Genomic DNA, 25,541 nt, shown 5'->3' with positions numbered 1-25,541 from the left:
AAAAACCTCTATCTCCGCAATTTTAGTTGACGGTGACAGCAGAAACCCATCGTGCTCGAAGCGTACCCAAGACAGAAACAGAGTAACGCCCGACCACACGCAATTCCCTCGGCTCGCCGCTGGTCACGTGGGCGGACGGGGCGTGGTGGTGCGTGTGGGCTGAGCGAAGCACCAAGGAGACGACACGCGCTCAGCCCGAACACTAGCTACCACGGGGGCTGGGGGGTGGGGGGGGGGGGGGGGGGGGGGGTGGGGGGGGGGGGGGGGGGGGGTGGGCGGTTTGTTGGACATAGGGGAGGAAAAGGGTGGTTGTTTGCCATATGAAAAGTTTCAAAAGGATGAAAAAAAAAAAAAAAAGGGGTAAGGGTCGGAAGAATTTTGGATATTTGAATAGATAGGTAGTGTCAACAAGAGAAAAAAAGAGGATACCTCCGCATGATGTCTTCATGATCCAATTATACCTCAGGGTACCGACCAAAGTGCTAGATACCTGAGGTACTATGTGAAGCAAAGGTAGAAAACCGTTTCCAGAACCGAGTGGAAGATTGAGTGCTGGCCACTCATTAGCACATCTGGTCGCCTTGCGGCGCGGTACGTACCGTCAACAAAGGTGATGCCGCCTCCACATTGGGTCCCGCCAACAACATGTAAGTTGAACCGTGCACTCACCTCCCCGCTATCCTCCCGCCGTAAGGTAGGTGGACAGGCACCGTGGTCACAGTCTCCCCGATATATCAACACTGTATTGATGGTTGACTAATTCGCGAAAAGAACAGTGCGAGAATACCAAGCCCGGCAAGTGTCCGCCTCTTCCCACCTTGTCTGACCGCCCGCAAGTCGACAGACCACTCGTCCATAGCCTACAACCAAAAAGTGAGGGCACTTTCTTTGCCTGGCAAGCTGGCAAGCAGGCAAGCAGGAGCTACCTCTACCTACCTTGCTATTACGCAAAGGGCCCACTGTAACCGCACCTACCTTTCCTCGCCGATTTGACATCTGCAACTTCTTTTTCCACCTCACTCTCCAACATCCCATCCCGCCCTCCACCTTCCACCTCACCTTCAACACCCGACACTCGTTGCGATCGACGGCTTGATATCGCCGCCTGCTACTCGTGAGGAATCTACGAACCTGACTCTGAGCGACACGCACTTTCGACACGACGGTCCGAACAACCATCGCTTGGCATAGCTATTGTCACAGCAGCCTGCGAGGACGACCTGCACCCGGCCTCGCACATTCTGTGCCTTTCTAACCCAAGCTTTCCCGTCATCGACTGGTCGCTTTCTTTAGACTTTTTAGCACGCAACAGACCGCCAACCCTTTTACTCTACTCGACTGTACACTACCCTCAAAGGATACCCTCTTCTGCGACGCGTCCGTTCCGTTTGCGCCAACGCCTACGAGATACCCTGCAGCGCCATCTAGACCTTTATTATCCGACGCGGGCTAGCTAGCAAGGCTGCACATATGAACCTGCGGCCCTGCCGCGCTCGCCCACGATGGGGAAGATAACGAAGCAGATGCAGCCCAAGCATGCTGAGACTCTGGTAAGTCATTTGCCTGCGTGCTCCCCTTCTTCTACACATCATGTCAGCGTCCCTAACTATTATCAGTCTCTATGGCTCAAGGACTTCGTCACGTCAGCATGCTCGACACCCTTGCCTCTCCTTCCAGACCACCTATCCAAATTCCCGACACGATGGCCTTTCCCCAGAGGTGATTTGTACCACTGGATCCCTCTCCTCAACCGATTCGACACCATCTTGGACTGTTTTTGCACCATCTATAATTTGGAACAGGGCCCTCAGAACCGCGATTTCGGACGTGATTTGCTCCTCAATCAAGGCCCCAAGACCGATTCATACGGTGATCAGACGTGGGACAATGACGGCCTTGCCAAGTTGGGCTACGATGCAGATGGAGACAAGCAGCTCATTGAGGCTGTCCTCAAATTCACCCGCACTCTCCTGGAGCACTGCGGCAACCGAAGCATCTATTCTAGTAGCATGGTCCTGAACAAGCTGCTCAACACTACAGTTCTGTCGGTTCTTCTGGCTACTCTGCAGGTCAGCGCCGAGTTGGCACAGCGTTATCAAGCTTCAGTGAAAAGAATAGGAAGTGCCTCCCGCACAGTGAGCACTGCACTTCTGGGTAATCACTACCAGATCGACCTTGATCGCGTGAACAGCCTCGCTCTTCCCTTCGCCAAGACTCCTATTGTCAGTCTTTCAGAATCAGTGGCTACTGCCACGCCCACGTCCAGCGTCAAGGGCAAGGAGAAGGGCCTGGCGTCAAGCCACAAGAACGCCGCAATCATGTTTGCCAATGATTTGGGTGCTGTTCTTACACCAGATAAAGGGCGTTGGAACGGCTGGGGAGACATCAAGATCACTTACACCGTGGTCTCTGCTGCAAAGGATCACCCCGTCTCGATGGCTTCTGATCGCGTTGGTTCGAACATGCCTTCTACACCAACCCCTCTAAGACGGAGTACGACAGCCGGCTCTCAGCACAACACTCCAAGATCTGCTCGTCAGGCTGGCGTTGACGAGACGTCGCCTTTGAGTACACGAAGCCCTCTCGTCTCCAATGACCAGGCCAACCCAAGTCAGAGAATCTTTGATTTGCCGCAATCAGTCGTTGCCTCCACATCCATCTACGAGCTTCTTGCACGATGTCCTGCGGATATGCCGGCCTCAGCCAAGTATGAGGTTCTAAACCGTCTGAGAGTAGCCAAGGCCCTCCTAGACGGTGCGGAATCCAGGCAGCAAGCACTTGCCGTCCGTCTCCTCGCCATCACGAATCTGGCGTATATCCATCCAGAGACGACTTTCGTCGACAAAGTTCTGCGTCACGACAACGATGAAACCCGACGCTACCAATTGGCTTATCAACTGGCGGAACTCATTCACCCACCTGCTGATGGTTCCATTCAAGTGCCACTTTGGCTGCAGTCCATCGTCCTCGCCCTCCTCGAGGTCATCTCAAACTACGCCGCAAGATACCAAGATGTTTTGTCTGCCCTGAATGCGAATGTCAACCACGGAATTCTCCTTTACGTGATCCGGAAGGCTGTAGCAGGGATGAAGACCAGTGAACCCGACCGCGGAATCCATACCACAGAAGTCGATCAGTGGCGTACCCGCCTTTTCTCTTTGACGACTCATCTGGCCATGTCCACCCGGATTGGGGCCGAGATGGTGACGGCCGGACTGATGGATATATTGGTGGAGATTCTCAAGATTAGGTCCGATGTTGCTCAACGCAATCAATCCATGATTCTGGCCTTCCTCGACGGACTGATTTGGACTTATCAGAATGCGTTTCAGTCATTCTTCAGCGGATCCGGCCTTGACGCTATCTCCGACCTCCTTGTCACGACAGTGGTCGACTCGAAGCAGCTGGTGGAAACTGGACAGGGAAACAGACCTGAACACTATTGTCAGGTTGTCGATTACCAGATTCCCTACAATCAACAGCAGACCCTGAAATGGGTCCTCAAGTTCGTCCATCACATGATGACAAACTCTTACACCTATGGCGGCAATACTGATCGGCTTCTCCGCAATCTCGTTGACAAATCCGAGCTGTTGGGCAGCCTGAGAGAGATCATGCAGAATACGAAACGCTATGGGTCCGTCTTGTGGACGAATACAGTCACGGTGCTTAGTGACTTTATCAACAACGACCCCACGAGTTTCGCCGCCATTTCAGAGTCTGGCATCATCGTCACTTACTTAGAAGCCATTACTGGCCATCCAGTCACCTCTCAGCCTACGATTCCGCCTCCACAGTATGCCGAGGAACAAACGACACACACGGTTGACCGCGGTCAGAATAACGGCGAGAACAGCAGGGATGGGGATAACAGAGACCGTGACGACGATGACGAAAGCAGCCCTGATCCCTCGGATGCTTCCATTCAAATTGAGGCTGATACTCGACCTCACCCACCCCCCGAGGAAGAGATAGGTTCATCGCATGATCGTCGCCCGTTGGCTCAGGGCATCCTGGCAACGTCCGACGCCATCAACGTCGTCCCACAAGTGCTCAATTCGATCTGCCTGAATAATGCTGGAATGAAGATGGTGGCCTCTTCTCGCGCGCTTGAGTCGTTTCTCGAAATTTTCGAGAGCCCAGCCCATGTCAACACCATGGAAACCGATCCCCACCTCGCTAGCAATGTCGGTGCTAGCTTTGATGAACTCGCCCGCCATCATCCCAACCTGAGGCGTCCAATCTCAAATGCTGTCATCGATATGGTTGCTCGGGTGAGGTCCTTCGGTATATACAAGGCCAAGACCGCTGGGTGGGGAGCGAAACTGCTCCTCAGCGACGGTTCACAAAACCCTCCTTCAGCTGATGAGAGGTACAAGGATCAAGTGTTGCACCCCTCCGCTAATTCCGCTACGGAAGTCAAAGCAAAGGAGAGAAGCGACAACGCCGACGTCGAGATGTCAGATGCCACCGAGGCTTCGGCGCAGAAAGGAGCGCCGGGTATTGAGGAGTCGTCTTCGTCTGCAACAGCTTACGATGAGATTACGCCTTACGTTTATGCCTTGTCAAGCTTCCTCTCTGCTTATTTCAACAACAATACGCTGAAAGCTTACTTTATTAACCATGGAGGGATTGAGCTATTGCTGGACGTTGCAGAACTGCCTAGTCTGCCGCACGACTTTTGCGACTCGCATGCATCCCGGACTCTGCACCTGGTCATATCTCAGCTTGTCGAGCAGTCTCCGGTTCTCGGTTTACCCTCCCTACTCAAGCGTGCACAAGCTTCTGTGGATGCACTCAAGCCGTTGGCCGAGTACAAAGCGGATGCGCCCTACTTTGCCCCTTTTCTTGCTCCCGACGGCAGGATGACCCTTGACGAAGTCCGCAGTCTTACCGCTTCGGCGCAAGAACGCATTTTCAATGGCAACAAGATGGTCAAGGCACTGCTTACTGCTCAGTCGCTGATCAAGACATTGTATGAATGTTTCACGTCTTCGCCGCGCTCCAACTCAGTTCAGCTGTATCCGATCAATGTCTTCGATTACTATATCAACCTGGTCAAGTCGCTGGGGCCGCTCCTGAAGGCTGTGCTGGCAGAAGAGGGCGCTGAGCACAATGTTCTGCCTCAACACTGGTGGGCTAAGCGGCCAGCTCCTGGAAGTGACGTTATGGTCTCTTTCGGTGGTGCTGCTGGAAATCAAACTATTGGCGAGAGCGAGAATGAGATAGTGCCAGCACTGGCTGAGCCTTCAGACGCTGCGTCCGGCGCTGTTCCGGCTGCGGCCTCTGGCACTCATCACAAGGCACCGACTAAACAAGAACAAGCGACATCTCGGTACCGCAACTACGAGACCCTTCGCATTCTCCTCCACTCCATGGTTCCCTCCACTTTCCCCTTCTTCCAGCAGCTTGGCAAAGCGTTATTCCCAAGACGTGAACGCGACGCATACTCCCGTCCGAAGCACGTTGACATTGCTAAGGAGTTGTCAGGCACGATTCTGGCGCAGTTGGCTCCTTCAGTCGATCTCGCTGAACCGACAGCTAAGGAGTACCACTACTGGATCATCATGCTTCACACATTAACGGAGATGCTGATGGACAATACTCGAGCATCCGGAGAGCGTCCATCTGTTCAGGTTGTTGTACCTGTGCTTGCCGCCTTCATGGAGCAGGGTGGTTTCAAAGTCCTCACCACCATGGTGCAGCGGTTCTCGGCGGAGATCTGCAAGGATACCGGAGATTCAGATGCTGGCGCTACTGCTAGTGCCAGAGTTGCATCTTTTGGTCTCGGGAAAATCTTTGAGTTTTTTGCTGCTCTCGTCAACGGTAAGAATATCTCTGACTCGACGGCGCAATTTGGCCTTCTGCCTCGTTCAACCGAGAGACGCCCGGACACCCCGATATCTCACCAGATTGTGGTGGAAGTGCGAATGGCTGTTTTGCCGGTGATTCGTGAAACTTGGGAGTCTACGTTGATCGAGAAGTTGCGACCCGAGGCAGTGGCCAAGGTGATTGAAATCCTCAAGATCATATCTGCGGGTGACCAAGAACCATCTCGAAACACACCAGCTGTCGAACTGTTTAAGAAATCGAAAGTCTTATTCAACTGGCAGTCTCAGAACCCTTTGCTCGGTCAACTTGAAGAAGACGGGGCGGACGTGGAGCTGGCTCGCGAGGCTGTCTTCAGAGCCAACGGGAACCAACCGTCGGCAACCGAGTACAGCCGTCTTCACAAGGCTGGCAAAGCAGGCCAACGCAATCCGGTACCCTCCGAAGATGCTTACAATCCTGATAGACCTGAGCCAATCAACGCTCCCAGTCAGCCAGAGAGTACGGTACCGGTACCTGCGGCACCCGTTGATGCCGATGCTATGGCAGTCGACGTGGTACCGGAATTCGCTTCCCCAGAGCTAGACCGTCTACTTGGTGATGCTGTACTTGGCGACTTGGGAGACAGGGCGTCTGTTGCGTGGAATGGCAACAGTGACGTACGTCCTACCGTAGCTGACGAAGTTCAAGTGAGGACCAATACCACTACACCAGCAGCTGTCACCGAAGAACAGGCCCGTGCTAGCGCCGAAACTCAGGCGACAAGCAAGGAAATCCTAGATGAGGAACGATCAAAACTGCGAGACAACCTCATCGATAGGTCTCTCGACGTCGTGAGGGCCCATCCTCACTCGGCCATCGAGCTGTCGGAGCTTATCAGCGCCATGGTATTCCGTCAGCCAAATGACGAGGCTCGGGAGGAGGTCGGTGCAACTCTGGCAAATGCATTGACCTCCCTTTCATTCGATGACAGCGATTCCAAGCCGAATGGAACCAGCATTGCTGCTTATGCTCACCTTCTTGCCCTCCTCATGCAAGAGAAGAGTTTCTTCAAATGCAATATCGACATTCTGAGAGAGAAGGTGGATGAGTACATATCTTTCCTCAAGTTGAAGGGGTCGTCAACTTCAAATGAAGAGCTTCCTCCGTGGATTCCGTACATTCTGTTGATCGTCGAGCTTTTGCTATCATACGATGAGCAGCCCTTGGAAGCGCAATGGAAACCTCCAACCAACGACAACGAAACTGCCGTTCCAGCTGTGCTTCCTCAACGCAACCGAATTGTGTCTGATGAAGAGCGGGACAAGCTTCTGGATGCAATCCTAAATCTACTTCCTGTTCTTGGGAAAGAGGAGACACTCGCAACCTCGGTCCTTCGTGTTATCGTCATCTTGACACGCAAACCTGCCATCGCGCAAAAGGTTGGAGAGAGGAAGAACCTTGGAAAGCTGTTTGCCATGGTCAGACAGCTTGCTGGCGTCGGTGCAGCACGATTGAAAGAAAGCAAGACTACAGGCAGCATCATGTCTATTTTGAGACATATTGTTGAAGACGAGGAGACACTGAAGCAGATCATGCGAGCTGAGGTTCGTAGCCTGTTTGACAATCCCCAACGAACTCAGAGAAACCTGGATCTCAGCACATACTTGCGTAACATGGCACCTCTGGCTCTTCGCTCCCCGGACCTGTTCGTCGAGATTACCAATGAGATGACCAAGCTGTCTCGTTGGACTCCTGGAAGCGAGGGTAGTAGTCGTGCTCAACAGTTAGCACTCAAGGAGCCCGAGTCCGAGTCTCAGACTAAAGCTTCTGACGAGGAGGCGAGCGTCGAGCCGGCTGTGCAGGCTACTGAGGACTTGTCGATTCACGATGTCAAGCGATCAACAGAAACAGACGATAAGGAGATGGCAGACGCGCCTAAGCCGGTGATCGAGTTAAAACGGCCGGTAGTCGAGAATCCGCATGGCATCATTCACTTCCTCTTGTGCGAACTGCTCAACTACAGAGAAGTCGATGACAATGAGCCTTTGCAAGTCACGAAGGACACTAAGAGCACCGTGCCATCAGGAAGCACTCCCACAGAGAGCGCTTCCAAAGAGGCAACTCCAGACAATCAGGATGCAACCGACAGTAAGGACAAGGACAAGGATAAGAAGTCCACGAAGCCAGTCTTCAGGGCCGAGGAGCATCCACATTTCATCTACCGATGCTTCTTGCTCAATTGCCTTGCAGAGCTCCTCCAGAGTTACAACCAGACCAAGGTGGAGTTCATCAACTTCAAGCGAGGCGCTTCTATGCAAACGAACACACCTGTCAAGCGTCGACCGAATGTACTCAACTATCTCATCCACGATCTTCTGTGCCAAGGCAACCTTAGCGACAACGGAGACAGCATTTTGTCGAAGAAGAAAGCTGCGACTTCCGCCCAAGCTCAACAGGTTCTCGTTGCGCTCGTAGCCAAGACAGGTGAGAGGGTCATCGACAAGAGCCGAGACCGTTTCGAATATGACGATGAGCCCGATCTGCTCTTTGTTCGTAAATTTGTCTTGGATACTATTCTGAAAGCCTATGAGCGTGCTGTCACACCCGAAGAACCTGTTGACACTCGCTATCTGAAGATGCAGTGTCTCGCTGAGTTGATGAACCACGTCATCGGCGAGAAGGACAAAGAAACAACATCTCAACGCGCACTCGACTCTCCACAAGGACGATCGCAAGCACAATTGCGTAGGATGATGTACGAGAAAGGCTACCTTGACAAGTTGACTTCCTCTATCGCCGAGGTTGACCTGAGCCATGCCGGTGTCAAGAGGGCCATTAAGTATGTTCTCAGAGTTCTGCGCGTTCTGACAGATACCGCCAAGGAATTGAGCCGCTCTCATGTCCTTCCTTCGACATCTCTTCCCGAGAATGCCGAGGACGACATCATCTCAACATCGTCAATGTCTGACATGGATGACGACCGCGAAGAAACGCCGGATCTCTATCGTAACTCTACTCTCGGCATGCTCGAGCCTCGCGGAAGCGATGACGAGTCTGACGATGAGGACGGTATGTTTTGTGCGCCACATTTGACTTGTATGCTATTGCTAACTAGGGTGTAGAAGACGATGATGAAGAGATGTATGACGATGACTATGGCGATGAGCTTGATTATGGCGACGAGGACGTGTCTGATGATGGCGAAGATGGCGTCAGTGACGAAGACGAAGAATTGGGTGAGATGGGGCACATTGAGGGCCTTCATGGTGATCCTGGTGTCGTTGAGGTCATCATGGGAGATGAAGATGACGACATGGACGAGGATGACGACGAAAGCGAGGATGATGACATGGATTCCGACGACATGGAGGAAATGGACGAGCATATCGACGTTGTGGAAGAAATCGTCGATGAAGACGGCAATCCTCTTGAGGATGACGGCGCCTCAGACTGGGAGAGCGAATCTGAGGAAGAAGACGACGAAGACGAAGAAGACATTGACTACGAGGCGGAAGCCCAAGACCTCGAAGAGGCTCACATGCACGGCATGGAGTCTGGAGACATTATCGACAATTTAGCTCGAGCAGTCATGGATCCCGAAGACTACGAGGGCGACGACATGGATGACCTTGGAGATCACTACATCGATGATGGTCGCGATGAAGAGGGTAGGTTCAGACAAGGAAGGTGGTTCTCCTGGATGCTGCTGACACGAGTGTAGATGACGAAGATGACGATGAAGACATGGAAGAAGACGAGCTCATCTATGACGAGGACTACCCCCGTAAGCAATCGTCGCTTCTTTCGGACGTCATGATCACTGACCCCTCTTCTAGATGACCACCCGCCTCCAACCCTCCCATCCGCCCTTGGTTGGGATACCTTGGTCGTCGAGCCATTCGGAGGCCAACCTCAACACGCTCATCGCCACCGCCATGGACACCGCAGCCCTTTTCCTCCCGGTTTCATGGTTGGCGGTGGCCGCGATCCTCTGGGCGGTATGTTCTTCTTTCCATTACCGCAATCTATTAGCAGAACGGCCGACTGACTAGTCCTGTAGACTTCCGAAGCTACTTTTCTCCTCGCCACAGACCGAATGCGGTGCCTAGCAATGCCGACGACGGTGTCAACCCTCTCCTGCGCCGAAACGGCCAGGGCCGTGAAGCATCGCCCCGCCCTGCGTCAGGTTCTGGTATGATTGGCTTGCGTCTGCCTCCCGAAATCTTTGGTCCGGGTGCACAGCATTTGTCTAACAGCCCAATTGCTATTCTCAACGATCTCGTCGCATCTCTTCCAGTCATGCGACATGGTCAATCTGCCGTCCACTTGTCAATTACTCAAAATGGACGCGGCGAAGTCCGGGAGTATCATGTTGCCCCTCGCGAATCTCGGGCAGACAACCGTCGTGAGACGACGTATCACGAACCTCAACAAGCCGTCGCCTTCACTCCCGAGTCAACATTCGAGCGTTACCAAGAAGAAGCTCGAATGGTCTTCGGAGGGGCTCACTTCATCGAAAAAGCCCAGAAGCTCATCAACATTCTCCTATCGAAGCTGGTCCCTCCCGCAATGGAGTTCGAGAAGAAGCTCAAGGCCGAAGAAGAGGAGAGACGCAAGGTCCGAGAGGAGGAGCGCAAAAAGTTCGAGGAAGAAACTCGACGGATCAAGGAAGCCAAGGAGGCCGAGGAGAAGGCCGCTCGCGAAAAGAAAGAGGCAGAGGAGCGTGAAGAACATGAGCGTGCCGCTGCTGAAGCCGCCGCTGCCGCCGGGGAGCGGAACATGGTATCTGCTCAAGGAAATCACCCAGACGTCACTGGCTCTCAGGCCATGGAAGGGGTCGAGACACAGGAGTCTTCTGTGCCCTCGGCCGACAACGACGCGGCAGATGACGCCAGTCGCGTCATGACAACCATCCGCGGCGAGGAAGTGGACGTCACGGAACTCGGCATTGACCCTGATTATTTGGCGGCTCTACCGGAAGAGTTCAGAGAAGAAGTCATCGCACAAACGGTCAGCACCAGGAGATCACAGGCCCGGGAGGAAGCTGCCACCGGGGAACAAGGCGAAGTCTTCCAAGAGTTCCTCGACGCCCTGCCGGAGGACCTGCGACTAGAAATCGTCCAGCAAGAACGTCAGGATGCGCGCCGACGAGAGAGAGACGAGCAGCGCCGCCAGGCGACAACTGCTGGCCAAGACCAGATCGCAGTGGACATGGATCCGGCTAGCATCCTGTTGACATTCCCTCCTGAATTGCGACAACAAGTTCTCATGGATCAAGGCGAGGACATTATGGATCATCTGCCTCCTGAAATGGCCGCTCAGGCCCGTCTGCTCGCCCAGCAACACAGCGCTCACCCTGCTGTCACGGGCAGAAGCCCTCCCGTTGTTGCCCGTCGACCAGGCGCTCCGCCTGCCGAATCTGGAGAAAACAATGAGAATAAGGTACAGCGGCGGACGGTGGTGCAGATGCTAGACAAGCCAGGAGTTGCCACTCTGTTGCGTCTCATGTTCATTTCTCAGATCGGCTCGATCCGCAACTACCTCTTCAGCGTTCTGGCCGACGTCTGTGAAAACCGTCAAAATCGGCTAGAGGTCATCAGTACCATTCTTTTGATTTTACAGGAAGGAAGCACAGATATGGACGCCGTGGAGCGTAGCTTCAGCCAACTATCTGTGAAGGCTAAGAAGCCCAAGGACAAGGACGTGGACCCCAAGACCCCTCAGAACCTTAAGCGAACTCTGACGTCGCTGAGCACCACTGTGCAACAGCAGTCCAACTCGGAGATATCACCGCTCATGGTCGTCCACCAGTGCTTGGATCTGCTGCAAGATCTATCCACCAAGAATCCTCATATTCCGATGCTCTTCCTGACGGAACACGAGGCGGTCGGGTCGTCACTCAAGCGTACACTCAGCCGCAAGGGCAAGGCCAAGGACTCCAAGGCCCACAAGTATGCAATCAACTCGCTCCTCACTCTCCTCGACAGAGATTTGGTAATGGAGAGCTCAGTGGTCATGGCTTACCTCGCCGATTTGCTGAACAAGATCACTGTGCCATTGGCAACCATGGAACGACGCCGTCGCGAAGCTCTAGACAAGGCTGCTCGGGAGGCAAAAAAGAAGACAGCGGAAAGTGCAGCGGAAGCTGAGGAAGCATCAACTACAGCCGCTCAACCCGCGAGTAATCCAGCTGCTGAGGATACCACTGTCGATACTGGCGCCAACGTCGAAGTCAAAGAGCCCAGAGGTGACAGTGCCGAAACACGCGGCCAGTCGGAGAATTCCAAGGCCAACGACAAGTCGAGTACAAACCAAAAAACACCCCGCCAAATGCAGGTTCCGATCATCCCGCCACACAATCTTACCCTTGTGGTCAAGATATTCGTTGCTCGAGAATGTAGCTCCAAGACGTTCCAAAACACCATCTCAGCCATCAAGAATCTGTCTGCCATTCCTGGCGCTAAGGCAACATTCGGACAAGAATTGGTTCGCCAAGCTCGTGTGTTGAGTGAGAATATTGTCGCCGACCTCGACGAGCTGCTTCCTCATATTGAGAAGGCTACATCCGGAACTGAGATTCAAGGTGTTGCGCTTGCCAAGTTTTCGCCTGGCGCTTCTGAGCAGAACAAGCTTCTCCGTGTTCTCACTGCACTCGACCACTTATTCGACAACAAGAAGAAGAATGACAAGGCGGATGAAGATGCCGAGACTAGCATCAACGAAAAGCAGGATCTAGTTACTTCACTGTACCACAATTCGACTTTTTCTATGATGTGGGAGAAACTGAGCGCCTGTCTCAGCGCTATTCGCGAGCGAGAGAACATGGTCAATGTGGCTACGATCCTTCTGCCGCTGATAGAATCGCTCATGGTTGTCTGCAAGAATACCGCTATGAACGATGATTCGCAAACTCAGAATCAGACAAGCAAGGAGATGCTGCTGTCAAGCCCGCCCCCAGAGAATCGCATGGCCGGCCTTTTCTTCACTTTCACCGAGGAGCATCGCCGAATCCTAAATGAGCTGGTCCGCAACAGCCCCAAGCTCATGTCCGGAACCTTTTCGCTTCTGGTCAAGAATCCAAAGGTTCTCGAGTTCGACAACAAGCGCAACTACTTCAACCGCAGTGTTCACAGCCGTTCCAGCAACAATCAGAGGCCGTCATTCCCGGCATTGCAGCTCTCGGTACGACGCGAACACGTTTTCCATGACTCCTTCAAGTCGCTTTACTTCAAGACCGGCGACGAGATGAAGTATGGCAAGCTCAACATTCGCTTCCACAACGAGGAGGGTGTCGACGCCGGAGGTGTAACCCGCGAATGGTTCCAGGTCTTATCCAGGCAAATGTTCGATGCCAACTACGCCCTTTTCATTCCAGTCTCGTCCGACCGTACCACATTCCACCCCAACAAGTTGAGTGGAATCAATGACGAGCATCTCATGTTCTTCAAGTTCATTGGCCGCATCATCGGAAAGGCCCTGTATGAGGGTCGAGTGCTCGACTGTTACTTCAGCCGCGCTGTATACAAGCGCATCCTTGGCAAGTCGGTCTCCGTCAAGGATATGGAATCATTTGACCCGGATTACTACAAGTCACTGGTTTGGATGCTCGACAATGACATTACGGATATCATCACGGAGACGTTTTCGGTGGAGGACGATGAGTTTGGTGTGACCCGGACCGTTGACCTTTGCACTGGCGGCCGCGATATTGCCGTCACCGAAGAGAACAAGCATGATTACGTGAGGTTGGTGGTGGAGCACAAGCTGCTGTCGTCGGTTAAGGAACAGATGGAACACTTCTTGAAGGGTAAATCAGATGATTCGAGCAAGACTGGTGAGAGAAGGCACTTTGCTAACTGATTTTCTAGGATTCCACGATATCATTCCTGCGGATCTCATCTCCATTTTCAACGAGCAGGAGTTGGAACTCCTCATCTCGGGCTTGCCCGACATTGATGTCGACGACTGGAAGAGTAATACCGAGTACCACAACTATACTCCGTCGTCGCCTCAGATTCAGTGGTTCTGGCGAGCGATCCGTTCATTTGACAAGGAAGAGCGGGCCAAGCTGTTGCAGTTCGTGACTGGAACCAGTAAGGTGCCTCTTAATGGATTCAAGGAGCTCGAGGGTATGAATGGTATCAACCGCTTCAACATCCACCGAGACTATGGCAACAAGGAGCGCCTCCCCAGTTCCCACACTTGCTTCAATCGTACGTTGTCCTCTAGAATCGAATCCGAAATGCGTGCGCTAATCAAATGTTTCAGAACTTGATCTCCCTGAATACGAGAACTACGAAATGCTTCGCCAACAACTCATGAAGGCCATCACAGCAGGAAGCGACTACTTCGGCTTTGCATAGGAGGGAGCGAGCAAAGATAGACAGTTTTGCGATCACGTCAGCATTTGCATTAGGGATGGTAGGCGACACAGGACATTGGAGTGTGGTGACACGCGTGACTTTCGAGTGGGCGGGCATCGTGAATAGATGCCGAACCACGTGTACATATGGCAACTCTCTTGGCCTTGGCCCAGAAAGGATCAGGTCAGGTCTGCTCGCGTTCATCCTCTTTCGGTTTTCAGATCTTCATACCACGAGTCGCCGGTTGGTTCTTGGCGGAGTGCAGGCCGCTTGGAACTACAGCTGGCTGATGACGGTACGGGGGCCGAGTATGTAGAGGATCAATGCGAAGCTCGTTAGATGATAATGAACACAAGGATACCAAAGCGGGAAGTCCCAAGATTCTGTCTTGGTTGTTGGGTTTCATTATGTGGTGACTCGCCAGCCAGCATAGAAATCTGAGGAGTTCCTCTATTGGCAGCTAGACGAGGGCCACAAACAGAAGGATGCTGAGACATGATGAAATGCAGCTAAATTAGGTGTTAGTCCAAAGTAAGATAGACTTTCAAGCTTGTTTTGAGGACGAGCAGATTTGGAAGAGTTCCATCATTAAGACGGTTGAATCTGACCCAGATTGTAGTAATCAAACCCCATCCGAAGATGATTTGCTTTGTGACATCCTTAGGTCGGGTTGCAGATGCAACGGGCAAAATGCTGGGTTTACCTACCTTATTACTGCAAGCAACCTGGCTGCGTTATACAGCTGCCAAGGTGATGGTGCCAGTGAAGCAAGAGCCGAGGACAGACCCATGCATTTCTCCACATTTTGTTGGCCTCTCAGGGATTGCGGAACCATGCCGACAAAGCACTAGTTTTTTTTTCGTTCTTTTTTTCCCAAGCAGTCAACTCCGATACCAGCCGGTGCGAATTTACAAGTGGACAGCACACGATAGACCGGCCATTACTCACAGTGGAAACAGTTCACAGACTCTGACTTTAGCACACCACAAAATAGAAGCACGCTGTCTCACCCAACCGCATATCAGCACCACAACGCCGCCCAATCGAACTCGACTGTACCTTAGCCTGTGTGACACCGACAGGCCGATAGCCATACCCCTCCATCGTGACCCCGCGCTGCGATTCGATTCGTCCAGACAATCCGACCGTACCTTAGCCTGCCAAACCTCAGCAGGTGCCGCAGCAGCCCTTTATATTCGGCCGATCGCCCCTCCTCGAATCCTTCATTCTTTTGTCCCCCCGTCGTCACACATCGACCGGCCTCATGGGGGATATGGCGAACGATATCAAGCTCCTCAAGGGCAGCAGCCATGGGGAATTGTCCGAGAAGGTCGCTCAGCGGTACGTTACCTCACTCTCCCACAGGCGGGCTACCAATATGATGTAGAGGATGAGCAAAAGAAGCGATCGCTGACGTATGGTTGCGCATGTTGCAGACTGGGCATTCCCCTTGCGAAGACCATGAGGTAAGCTTCATCCCCCCCCCCCCCGCGGCGGCCTATCACCTTTAGGCGAAGACGCGATATTCTCCGGGGAACATTCTAATTGACCGGTTTTTGCGCCGTTACAGCTTGAACTACTCCAACCAAGAGACGAGGTTAGCGAATAATCTCTCGAACCCGGCAGGCTCCAATCATTGAGTGGCCTGTAAAGCTGACTTCTTTACTGTGTTACCGTGGGTGAGAGCGTCCGCGACGAGGATGTCTTCATCGTCCAGTCCAGCGAGCCCGGCAACATCAACGACGGACTCATGGAGCTTCTCATCATGATCCACGCCTGCAGAACTGCGTCTGCCCGCCGGATCACCGCCGTCATCCGTTAGTCTACTCCCTCTCCAAACGCACTACGGGAACTCGCTTGGTTGCGAAGGAACGCTAGCTGACTGAAGAAATACAGCTTGCTTCCCCTACGCAAGACAGGACAAGAAGGATAAGAGCCGTGCTCCGATTAGCGCGAAGCTTGTCGCGAACATGTTGCAGGTTTCTGGCTGCGTAAGTCTCTGGGTACCTGCAGGAGGAGGAAAGAGGGCATATCGAGCTGATCCCGCGGCGCAACATAGAATCACGTCATCACGATGGACCTTCACGCCTCGCAAATCCAGGGATTCTTCAACATCCCGGTCGACAACCTGTACGCCGAGCCGAGTGTCCTCCAGTGGATCAGACAGAATATGAATGTCGAGGACTGCGTCATCGTCAGCCCCGACGCGGGCGGCGCCAAGCGTGCCACCGGTATTGCCGATCGCCTCGAGACCGGCTTCGCCCTCATCCATAAGGAGCGCCCGCGCCCCAACGTTGTCGGCCGCATGATTCTCGTTGGAGATGTCACTGACAAGATTGCCATTCTGGTCGATGACATGGCCGACACCTGTGGCACTCTCGCCAAGTTCGTACACGCTGTAATATTATGTTTGGCACCACTGACCGATGCAATAGGGCTGCGGAGACTCTTGAGACCGGTGGTGCGCGTGAGGGTATGTCACCCTTGACCCCGATGATATGAGAGATACACACTGACATCAGCAACAGTAATCGCCATCGTCACCCATGGCGTGCTCAGCGGCAACGCGGTCGAGACGCTGAATAAGAGCTGTCTGTCTCGCGTTGTTGTCACCAACACGGTGCCTCTCGGCGACAAGATTGAGCGCTGCCCCAAGCTGCGCGTCATCGATATCAGCCAGGTCCTTGGCGAGGCCATTCGCCGCACCCACAACGGCGAGAGCGTCAGCTACCTCTTCAACCACGTTCCCGTCTAGAGAGGGGTTCCGTGAGGTTTTCTGAGTTTCAGCAGCGGCGACGGCAGCGACGGCAGCGACGGCAGCGACGGCAGCGACGGCAGCGACAGCCTAGGTTTTCATACAAGGCATGGGGGATTTTGTTTCGCAAGGGTGGGCGTACGGCACAACGGCATTCACGGGTTTCTTTTTACAGTCAGAGAGAACTGCGTTAGAGAAAAGTTTGAGTCAGCGACGTATTCAGAGCAGCAAAACGAAAGGGCTCAATATGAAATACTGAAGAGTCTGCGTGAAATCTCCATGTTTGGGTAACGGAGGGAGGTACCCCCGGGCAAAGGTAATTCTGGCTTGGCTTCTAACCTAGGTAATAGACTGTGGTCAGCCATCCACCACCACCAGTGATTTATTTGCAGGGTCTAGTGGGTCTGTCCGGCTGCTGCAGACCAGATCTTGTCCCCGCCCAGGATCAAGACGAAAACTTAGGCAACACAACCCCGGATTATGAACGGGGCAGTGCTGACAGAAATTCAGCCTCAAATGTCTTTTCCAGGGCCTGAGCACAGATGGCAGGTGGGCACAAGGCGACATAAGTGGCAAGGGCAGGATTATATCAACATTGATAAACTTCAAAAACATTTGCAGGTGGTATTCGCGTGTCAAAGGATGTGCATTTCCATTTTGAATGCCCTATTACATTCATGATGTGACTGAAAACTGGTTTCATAACAAGAGTTCCCAGTTCCCCATTTCCCTTTTCCACGCCAATGCAAGAAAACCAGAAGACCCGAGTAATCTTTCACTTTTTCATTTTTCCCAATGCAACGCCACCATGGCGACAAGCTTACTTGCGCATAGAGGAGGCGCGGCGCTTGCGGAGCTCGGCCTTCTCGGTCTTGCGCTCGGCAACACGCTTGGCAAGGACCTGGGCGTACTCGTTCTAGGTAGAGGGTCAGTATGACTGAAACGTAGAGATCACGTGCAAGGCACATGGGGTGGGTGGAACATACGGCCTCGTCCTTGACCTTCTCGGCCTGGCGGCGCTTGAGGGCAATGCGGTGGCGCTTGTGCTGGAGACGCTGGGGGGTAACGAGTCTCTGGATCTTGGGCGCCTTGGTGTAAGGCTTCTTGCCCTCGCCCTTGGGCTGGACCTCGCGGCGAATGACGTACTTGCGGACCTATAGGTTGTAGCGAAGAATACCTCGTTAGCCACTGCAGAAGTTTTGTTTTTGTGTATAGCATGTATAAAAGCCCGACACGTATTCCCCCTCTTCTTCTTCTCTTGGTTTCTGATATATCTGGCGCACTTTCTCAAGGCATTCAACAGATAGTCTGATGAAGAATCGAAGAACAGGGGAAACACGGTCCCGTCTCTCACACTCTACCTGGTCTGCTCGACCCTCCGCCGCAGAACCAGGTAGGCGATGACGAAGTGGCTGTTGGAAGGGTGGACCGCAACAGGAAGCACACATACATCGTCATCCTTGGTGAGGCTGAAGAACTTGCGGATCTTGGTGGCGCGCTTGGGGCCGAGGCGCTTGGGGTGGACGACGTCGGTGAGGCCGGGAATGTCGGCCTCGCCCTGCTTGACGACGGAAAGAGCGAGGACGGAGAGGTCCATGCCGACGATGCAGCCGCGGACGGACTTGCGCTTGCGCTCGCCAGTACGGCGGGGGCGGTAGCAGGAGTGGCCCTCGGCGAGCAGGAGGCGGACACGGGTAGGGTGCATGACACCCTGCTTCATCGGGAAACCCTGCTTGTCGTTGCCGCCGGTGATGCGGAAGATGTAGCCCTTGAACTCGTCGCCGACGGAGTCACCGGGGACCTCAGCGCCCATGCGCTTCTCCATGAAGACGCGGAGCTTGCGCTCATCCTCAATGTCGATGAGCTTCTGGCTGCCATTGGCAGGGTAGGAGATGTTCAACTGTTCAAAATGTCAGCCATCTTGAACCACTTTTCCCCTCCAAATATTCGGTATGGTGATCAGAGCGCCAGCGATTTCGAACTCGACGTAGTTGGTTTGCAATTCCATCGCGTTCGAATACATCGCTCGTATATCGGGAATGCTGTTATCGTACCTTCATCTTGCCGGCGTTGGGTGGTGCAAGAGTTGTCGACTGCGGCTGGGCGTTGGGCGTGGATTATTCAGTGGGAAGGAGGAAAAGCGTAAAATCACTCTTGAATTTCGAGAATGTGTGCGTCGCCAGAGCCCTCTACGATTAAAAAAATTTGGGCCAATCACAGGCCGCTTGAAGTTCTGTCGGTAAGTTTTTTCCTGGTCCGTGCTGGACCAGCCCCGGGTCACGTGCTGGTCCCTTTTTAGGAAGGTGGACGGTCCAGGATACGTACCTCTACCGCGATCGCCCTTTTCCCTGGTTTAGATGGACGACTTTAATTGAGGGTCCCGCTTCATGACCAAGGCATATCACGAACTAAGGTCGTGTCCATCACCAAGACAATCTCGACAAACCTTGCTCGCGGTAATGTCATCAGTCAGAATTTATCCTCCCAAGAAGGGCTCACCGGCTTCAGACAGCCCGTTGCCACCGCTCATCAAGACCCCCTCCGGACTCGCACTGCTTGAGATGCAAGGCACCGTCAATGTGCCTCACTTCAACCCCGATGATGACCCAAGCAAAACGGAACCCGAGATCTCCATTGGCAAAGTCATTTTCCCTGATTACCACCCCGGCACGCAAGAGGAGGGCAGTACGGCCTGGATGAAGCGCGTCTTCCTCTATGTCGGCCAACACCAGAGACTGCAAGGCGAGGTCAAGAAGCTCCCAAGGGCCATGGCTATCATACGCCGGAAGGGAGAGGCGGTCACGAGGGCTGAAGGAGAGGCCGAGGAGGAGCTCGAGATTGCCGAGATTGTCAAGTACAAGATCATGTTTGGAAACCGGCCTGAGCCCGTTGGTACGGAAACTTCTTAGGGGATGTCTCCGTTCCTGACCACTCGAGGTCGCCGGGGTGATCTTTGAACAAATTACACCCAAACCGACAGGCTCACCACAGAGAGCTAAGACGGCAAAGAAGTTGCCAAGGAAGATGTCAGCGTAGACCTTCCTCTTGTCGTCTTCGCGTGAATCCTGACTGGGAGAATTCTTCCTGCATGGCAGATCCTTGCCATCGTTCAGATCATGTTTCTTGCAGCGGCTCTGGCACCAGCATGATCGGTCTTCAAAAGCACAACCACAAGGGAAGCCCAGGATATCTCTTGGTGAGCCTGCAGAAAATCGCCTTGGACTCATCAAGCTCTCAGCAAAAGTTGCCCGAATCTCACATTCATACCTGCTGCATCTTGGCCAACCCAAATTACCAAGAGTGTATCTCAGAAGCTGGGTCGCGTTTGCGACAGAACGGTGTCAAAGTCCACAAAGCATACGACCACGATTCGAGACATTGGTGGCCTCCGTCTAAAGCTACGGTCGAGACCATGATCAGCTGTCTCGGTTCTTCAGTACTGGCAGCGTCATGGACATCCATGCTCCAAGTGCCGCAGATATCATTTGTTCTTCGGATCGAGTCAAGATGGCTCCAGTAGCATCAATGATCCGTACATGTTGACTTCTTCTGAACAAGTACCTTGATCGATGATGATCATTGGCAGATATCCTGACAGTTGGCACTCTATCAGCCGAAAACAGTTGTTCGCCTGCCCGATAAGCGGCGACTGTCACCTGGCACTTTGCCTACGAATTTCCAAATTTTAGAACAGCCATCCAATCTTATTCATTGGGTTGCGTTATGCATCAACCCTGGCTCCGTACAGCCTTGAGATTTCACTGCCAAGAATGAGGTCCTACCTGGAAATAGGTAGGCATCTGCATCCCCAAATCACATGTTCAGCGGTTCATCGGTCAGCAAGCGACGACGCGACAATACTCTAGAAATTGACACAAATACCCGAATAGTATGTCGTTCGCTGCAGCGAGAGTGTTGAAGTGCAACAGCCCCTTGAAAAAGAAATTTTCGTACGTTCGTTGGCAAAGCAGAGAATTTACTTCAATGGCTTGGCGCCGTCGATTCCACTCTATCTGCCCAAAGGATGTTATTGCACTGAACTAGGCTCAACCGCCCCCTCAGCTTTATTCCGCTTTGGGTCGTCTTGTGAAGGACCGCGCGGATCATATAAATCAGGTTGAGCGTAGAGAACCGATTACCAATGATACCACTGCTATCGCAGTTGTCTTTGCCACCATTGATGGTTTTATTTAGTGTTGATGAACAGTGCCGGTCTGGGCAGTCTTGCTTTACAAGAGCCCTTATCCCGATGTGCACCGATTAAAGACTGCCAAAGTCAAGTCAGCCCCGGCTTTCGCCGAACGCTCGGCCAAATCTATGCATTTGACAGTGGTCTCGATAATATCCGCGAAGGTCGAGATTGTTATGAAAGTCAGGGATTCTCCACGTCTCCGCATCAGCCGTGAGGGGGAACCTGGAGACTACCCGAGGAGGCTATTAGGATAAATGCTTTCAACTGCAACTCTAATTTAGCCGCAGACAGCCTGATTGAACCGTCTCCCTTTCCGCCCCAGCTGGAGATGGAGAAGCTCTTGCCAGGGACGATCCCTGCAAGGCGCTAGCCCTGAGAGGGCCATTGACTCTATTCAGCCACCGGCAGAGCGCCTCTGGTTCTCACCGGAATGAGCTCCTCTTTCAGCCCTCTTGTCCCGGAGTTCACATCAGAGGAGTTCGTTCCGGAATTTCGATTCCCTTCTTTCTTCCAACCAACGCCGTGTTACCCAAGCTTGCGGGTCTTGGGACCCAGACGCCGGTATACGTCTAAGCCGGCTTCTTCTCAGTTGGAGGACGTCACACACGGCGGCAGTTCCTTGCTAGCTCGGCGCTGTTGCATTGAATGATCTGGAGATGATTCTCGTCCAGTCGCCTAGAAAATCGGGGTAACCATGGGGAAATGGAGTCGCATCGCGGACCGGACCTTGCATATATGAATTGGCGCGTCGTCCTCCTTATGGGGTGCCCTCTTGTTTACCTCGCCCTCGCCCACCTCTCCGACCCCGGTCTCTTGAGATAGGCCCTCTTGATTCTCGCCAGAGTTCCACTGTTCCCAAACGGTCAAGATGCACGTCCCATTCTTCACCGTTCCTCTGCTGGCGGCGTCCTTGCCCATCGCCTCGGCTCAGCTAAACTACTACGCGAAGAAAGCAGGCTTGCTGTACTTTGGTGCCGCGACCGACTCCCCTGGACAGCGCGAGCGCGCTGGTCTGGAGGCATCTTACGAGCAGTACGACGCCATCCTCGATGACATCAACGAGTTTGGCCAGACAACTCCAACCAATGGCCAAAAGGTTGTGATCCAAATGGTAGTCCATCGCTAGTACACTCAAGCTAACGTTTCCCGCAGTGGCTCTTCACCGAGCCCTCGCCGGGCGTTTTCAATTTCACAGAGGGCGATATCGTGACCTCCATCGCCGAAAAGAATGACCAGATCCTCCGCTGTCACGCCCTTGTCTGGCACAGCCAGCTCGCCCCCTGGGTCGAGACAACAGAATGGACGCCCGAGGAGCTCACCGAGGTAGTAGTCAGACACATCCACGAGGTTGCCGGTCACTACAAGGGCAAGTGCTACGCCTGGGACGTCGTCAATGAGGCCCTTAATGAGGATGGCACCTATCGCGAATCCGTTTTCTACAACGTTCTCGGCGAGGAGTACCTCAAGTTAGCCTTCCGCACTGCGGCGGAGGTCGATCCGGCGGCAAAGCTGTACTATAATGACTACAACCTCGAGTCAGTCGGTCCTAAGAGCGAGGGTGCCAAGCGCATTGTAAAGCTGCTCCAGGACGATGGTATCAAGGTTGATGGCATTGGTATGCAAGCTCACCTTGTAGCACATAGCGCGCCTACCCTGGATCAGCAGGTCGAGGTCATTCGTAGCTACGCCGAGCTTGGAGTCGAGGTTGTCCTGACAGAGCTGGACGTCCGAATTGAGCTTCCAGTCAATGAGACAAACTTGGAGTGGCAGAGAGAGGTATACAAGAACGTAAGACACACGATCACCCGTCTTAGCATGAATTGAAAACGCTGACTTCTCTGGCGACAGTCTACCACTGCTTGTATTCGGGTACCGGCTTGCATTGGCATCACGATCTGGGACTTTTACGACCCTTTCAGCTGGGTTCCTGGCGTCTTTGAGGGTGAGGGTGCTGCCCTTCTCTGGTTTGAAGACTTCAGTAAGCACCCGGCCTACGACGGCGTTCTTGAGGCATTGAAGAACAAGACTGGACCTCCCTGCAGAAGAAGACGGTCCTTAGAGTCTGCCAAGAGCAAAAAACTCTTCTAATTACGAAGGCCGCAATAAACAAGCTACGAGAAAGGCTGTTGGTTGAGTTTTACACCACACATCTTTGTCGAAAGCGTAGCTAGAGCAAAGTAACAAGGGCAATATAAAGCTTGAATACGCAAGTAGCATAGCGTTATTTGCATCAGCAATATATGTTGTAGACGAAGTAGCAAGCCTACTCAGCTCTTACAAACAGAATGCCATGTTCTTCATGATGAATATAACCTCTAACCAGAAAACGCCTCAGCCAAGACCTTGCTTTGCGGACGTCTTTATCACTCGATCCGAGCCAACTCAAACCGATAAGCCGCCAGATCCAGGCTTATATTTTCAAGCGCCAAACATTTTCCCCATCATGTAAGAGAGGCCCTGGGCGCCGGACGCGAGACTACTGTATGTGCTTCTGATTTGGTTGATTATTAAGTACTTTTGCAACCTATGGGAAAACAACCGCCCCTATGTGCCCTTGGCTCACATCAGGCAGTTGAGGGTCCTCCTCGAACAAGGCCTCGGGACGAAGATAGATCTTGCCGCTCCCACTGCGCATGAATAAAATAGCCTTGAGGCCACGTACTTCGTGCCCGTAAAAGTTCTTCTGGCGTCCACTAACGAATTCGATGTTAAACTGTTGTATCCTTGTCGTCTCCGGGGGTAGGCCCAGGTATTGGGGCTGTACCGCTGGAGACACTCGACCTTCAATGTTCAATTCCAGTCCGTGCTCTATTTCAATAATTCTCCGAGCCAAGGCATACATGCCGTCCCTATCCCAGAGATTCTCTCGGGGTGCAGCGAGGAGTCTGAGGAGACGCAAGGCCTCCAGCCGGCGACCCAGGTCCCTGCACCGCTGGGCGCAGAAGAAGAGCGGCGCAATGAAGCCCATTTCAAACGCGGGGCTCGTTTTGACTTCTGTGCTGTTTTGTTCGGCGGCTGCTTGCGATGTCTCCTCGACGACCTTGTGGAACTCTTCGCGGAAGTCATCGTAGCCCATCTCGGAACGAACGAAGGCGTTGCTCAACCAAATCAGACAGATCCGGTACCTCGCCAAAGCAAAAACACGCGCAAACCCGGAGCTCTTGGTTGCCGTTGGCCCCGTTCTGGCTTCTAGGTCTGTGAACATGCCATACCACTGGTTCAGTTGACTTAGAATTCTGTTCTGCTCCTTTAGGAGTTCTGACGGTATTGGAATGTGTTGCTTCTGCCCTACACGATACGTATCGCCGCGGCGAATAACCTGCATCGCTTGGTTGAACACGTCGTCAATCATATCCTCTGCTTCGGAGAAGATGTTGAAGGAAACCGGCACCGGGTATCTCGAAATGCTCAAATCGAGCATGTCCGACGGTCCGCTCCCAAAAAAGAAGGGTAACGAGCTCAGTCGTCGAAATAATGGCGTGAGATATTGTCTCACCCACCTATACGAGGTGGAATCGGAGCTGGCGAGTATGGCAGTGCCGTGAGCGCAGTGTCGGAGGGCAGTCTCCCGGTTGGACTGTAGGAATTCTATACAAATAAAGAGGAGACACACCAGTAGCACCAGCCCCTGGTTCTCCATGGCGGTCAACTGGTTAATGGCGGCATTGTAGTGACGCAAAGCGAGGGCATTGTTCTGGATCTGCTCGTTCTTTACGTCAAACGGGTCATTCTGGACCCGGATGACGCCCTCGTAAAGCGAGCTGATGGCGATGATGGAATGCCTCACTGCGGGCTCGTACCGGCTGAACTGTATGACGAGGTGAGTCCAGAAGTAAGGGTCGGTGACACCGGGTAGGTTCGGCCCGACCATTTCACAAAAGAACTGCAGCGCCCTACTCTCCTGTCTGCTGATACTCGGGAACACACTTTGAGCTCTGAGCAGCCGGGGCTGATCCAACGAGGCGATCGGGGCCGGGGCCGGGGCCGGGGCCGGGTAGCCATCGCATATGCGGCCGGTGTTCGAGCATCGCTTACACTCTGGCTTGGCCTCGTCGCACTTGACTTTTCGAACCCTGCTCCAGCGGTGATGGTTAGAAGGAATGTGAACCTTGCTGTAAAGACGACATCATTCATGTGGGACCTACTTGCAGGTGAAACAGCCCGTTCTTGTCTTGCGACTGCCCTTCCGAGCCATTTAATGATGTGCAGAGATAGGTAAACAGAGCAGATGTTCCTCCTCGACGAATGAGCGTGGTTGATGGCGATATGACTCTTCTAGTTCGTCCCTACTATGACTTAGGCAACGAGCGGTTGATGTGAGTCGAGAGTTGAAGGTTGAGGCTAAGCAATGCCAATGTAGCACTTCCAACAGAAGGTCCCCAGAACGATCGTCACGAACGAACCAATCGGCGGGACGCTT

The 25,541-nt window shown here is 53.2% G+C and overlaps 6 protein-coding genes across 6 annotated transcripts; 4 read left to right on the top strand and 2 right to left on the bottom strand.

Moving 5' to 3' along the window:
- Nucleotides 1-1,502: 1,502 nt before the first annotated feature.
- On the top strand, nt 1,503-14,174 carry CORC01_07695 (HECT-domain-containing protein; the record flags this gene model as incomplete). The annotated part of the gene is made up of 8 exons (XM_022619330.1): nt 1,503-1,550; nt 1,617-8,880; nt 8,934-9,479; nt 9,533-9,595; nt 9,648-9,809; nt 9,872-13,618; nt 13,680-14,024; nt 14,080-14,174. 8 exons carry the CDS (start codon nt 1,503-1,505, stop codon nt 14,172-14,174), a joined length of 12,270 nt encoding a protein of 4,089 aa, XP_022474242.1.
- Nucleotides 14,175-15,438: 1,264 nt separating this feature from the next.
- On the top strand, nt 15,439-16,929 carry CORC01_07694 (ribose-phosphate diphosphokinase; the record flags this gene model as incomplete). The annotated part of the gene is made up of 8 exons (XM_022619329.1): nt 15,439-15,515; nt 15,611-15,640; nt 15,745-15,771; nt 15,861-15,991; nt 16,071-16,165; nt 16,234-16,559; nt 16,610-16,647; nt 16,703-16,929. The coding sequence occupies 8 exons, from the start codon at nt 15,439-15,441 to the stop codon at nt 16,927-16,929; spliced, it is 951 nt and encodes a 316-aa protein (XP_022474241.1).
- Nucleotides 16,930-17,749: 820 nt separating this feature from the next.
- CORC01_07693 (ribosomal protein S6e) lies at nt 17,750-18,989 on the bottom strand (the record flags this gene model as incomplete). Its single annotated transcript, XM_022619328.1, has 4 exons — nt 17,750-17,845; nt 17,916-18,083; nt 18,380-18,829; nt 18,984-18,989. 4 exons carry the CDS (start codon nt 18,987-18,989, stop codon nt 17,750-17,752), a joined length of 720 nt encoding a protein of 239 aa, XP_022474240.1.
- A 399-nt stretch (nt 18,990-19,388) lies between these two features.
- Nucleotides 19,389-19,838, top strand: CORC01_07692 (Ctf8; the record flags this gene model as incomplete). Its single annotated transcript, XM_022619327.1, has 1 exon — nt 19,389-19,838. The coding sequence occupies one exon, from the start codon at nt 19,389-19,391 to the stop codon at nt 19,836-19,838; it is 450 nt and encodes a 149-aa protein (XP_022474239.1).
- A 2,151-nt stretch (nt 19,839-21,989) lies between these two features.
- On the top strand, nt 21,990-23,209 carry CORC01_07691 (glycosyl hydrolase family 10; the record flags this gene model as incomplete). Its single annotated transcript, XM_022619326.1, has 3 exons — nt 21,990-22,217; nt 22,274-22,909; nt 22,970-23,209. The coding sequence occupies 3 exons, from the start codon at nt 21,990-21,992 to the stop codon at nt 23,207-23,209; spliced, it is 1,104 nt and encodes a 367-aa protein (XP_022474238.1).
- A 436-nt stretch (nt 23,210-23,645) lies between these two features.
- CORC01_07690 (uncharacterized protein) lies at nt 23,646-25,316 on the bottom strand (the record flags this gene model as incomplete). Its single annotated transcript, XM_022619325.1, has 2 exons — nt 23,646-25,194; nt 25,267-25,316. The coding sequence occupies 2 exons, from the start codon at nt 25,314-25,316 to the stop codon at nt 23,646-23,648; spliced, it is 1,599 nt and encodes a 532-aa protein (XP_022474237.1).
- Nucleotides 25,317-25,541: the final 225 nt, after the last annotated feature.

Source organism: Colletotrichum orchidophilum (assembly GCF_001831195.1).
Source record: "Colletotrichum orchidophilum strain IMI 309357 chromosome Unknown Scaffold_62.1, whole genome shotgun sequence".
Lineage (NCBI taxonomy): Eukaryota > Fungi > Ascomycota > Sordariomycetes > Glomerellales > Glomerellaceae > Colletotrichum > Colletotrichum orchidophilum.
Note: the sequence above shows the minus strand (reverse complement) of the source record. Positions and strands in the feature narration are given on the sequence as shown.